This window comes from Blastocystis sp. subtype 4, assembly GCF_000743755.1.
Source record: "Blastocystis sp. subtype 4 strain WR1 chromosome Unknown seqid_0687, whole genome shotgun sequence".
NCBI lineage: Eukaryota > Bigyra > Opalinata > Blastocystidae > Blastocystis > Blastocystis sp. subtype 4.
In genome coordinates, this window is record NW_014568860.1 from 2,635 (window position 1) to 3,344 (window position 710).

At 41.0% G+C, this 710-nt stretch overlaps 1 protein-coding gene across 1 annotated transcript; it reads right to left on the bottom strand.

Moving 5' to 3' along the window:
• Window positions 1–670, bottom strand: JH06_5758 (hypothetical protein; the record flags this gene model as incomplete). The annotated part of the gene is made up of 6 exons (XM_014669312.1): window positions 1–138; window positions 169–246; window positions 278–304; window positions 335–397; window positions 428–563; window positions 597–670. 6 exons carry the CDS (start codon window positions 668–670, stop codon window positions 1–3), a joined length of 516 nt encoding a protein of 171 aa, XP_014524798.1.
• Window positions 671–710: the final 40 nt, after the last annotated feature.

Here is a 710-nt window from a genome sequence, read left to right on the forward strand (position 1 = left end):
TCAATCATACTCGCTAATGTCTGTCATCTTGCTCAGATCCGGAATGACCTTTTTCTTCACAATACTGTTGATGGCTTTGCCAACACCTACCAGAGATCGACTGATACTGTAATGACGAAGAAAGATGCTATTGGAAGCCTATTACTAACTAATCATAGGCAATCCCACCTTATCGTACTGAAGGAGTAAAACACGACGACAGTTCTTCACATCGATCTTCTCAGGATCAATCACTGGAAACATATTCTGTATCATTTTCAGGGAAGTTATTAAGTACAAGAATCGGTGAATGGAAGTATGGAGACTAGATATCATATTCTTTTCATAATCTAACAATTGTATCGATTCCCTTGGAAGTTGTCTTCAGCAAGTCGCGTGTTAGAGTATACTCTTCAACCTAGTCCTCAACCTTCCCTCTAAACCTCACTCTGAAATGCAACGTAGGTCCTTGAGGGAAACAACCAATTCGCATACGAGGAAGCGTCCGCATCTTGGTAAACAGGATAATATGAGTCACTCCATACGGTCCAGCTACGTTAATATAATCTTTGACACTGTTTGTCCTAAATGAGTTATTTCTTGTGTAGTAAAACTACCTCCTTTCCACCAAATGGGCTGCTGTGTTAGGAGCCATGATAGTTCGGAAGTTTTTGACGAGATCTTGAACCATTAGACCCACTGAACCCTTTCGAGCCACAATACTCTGAGGA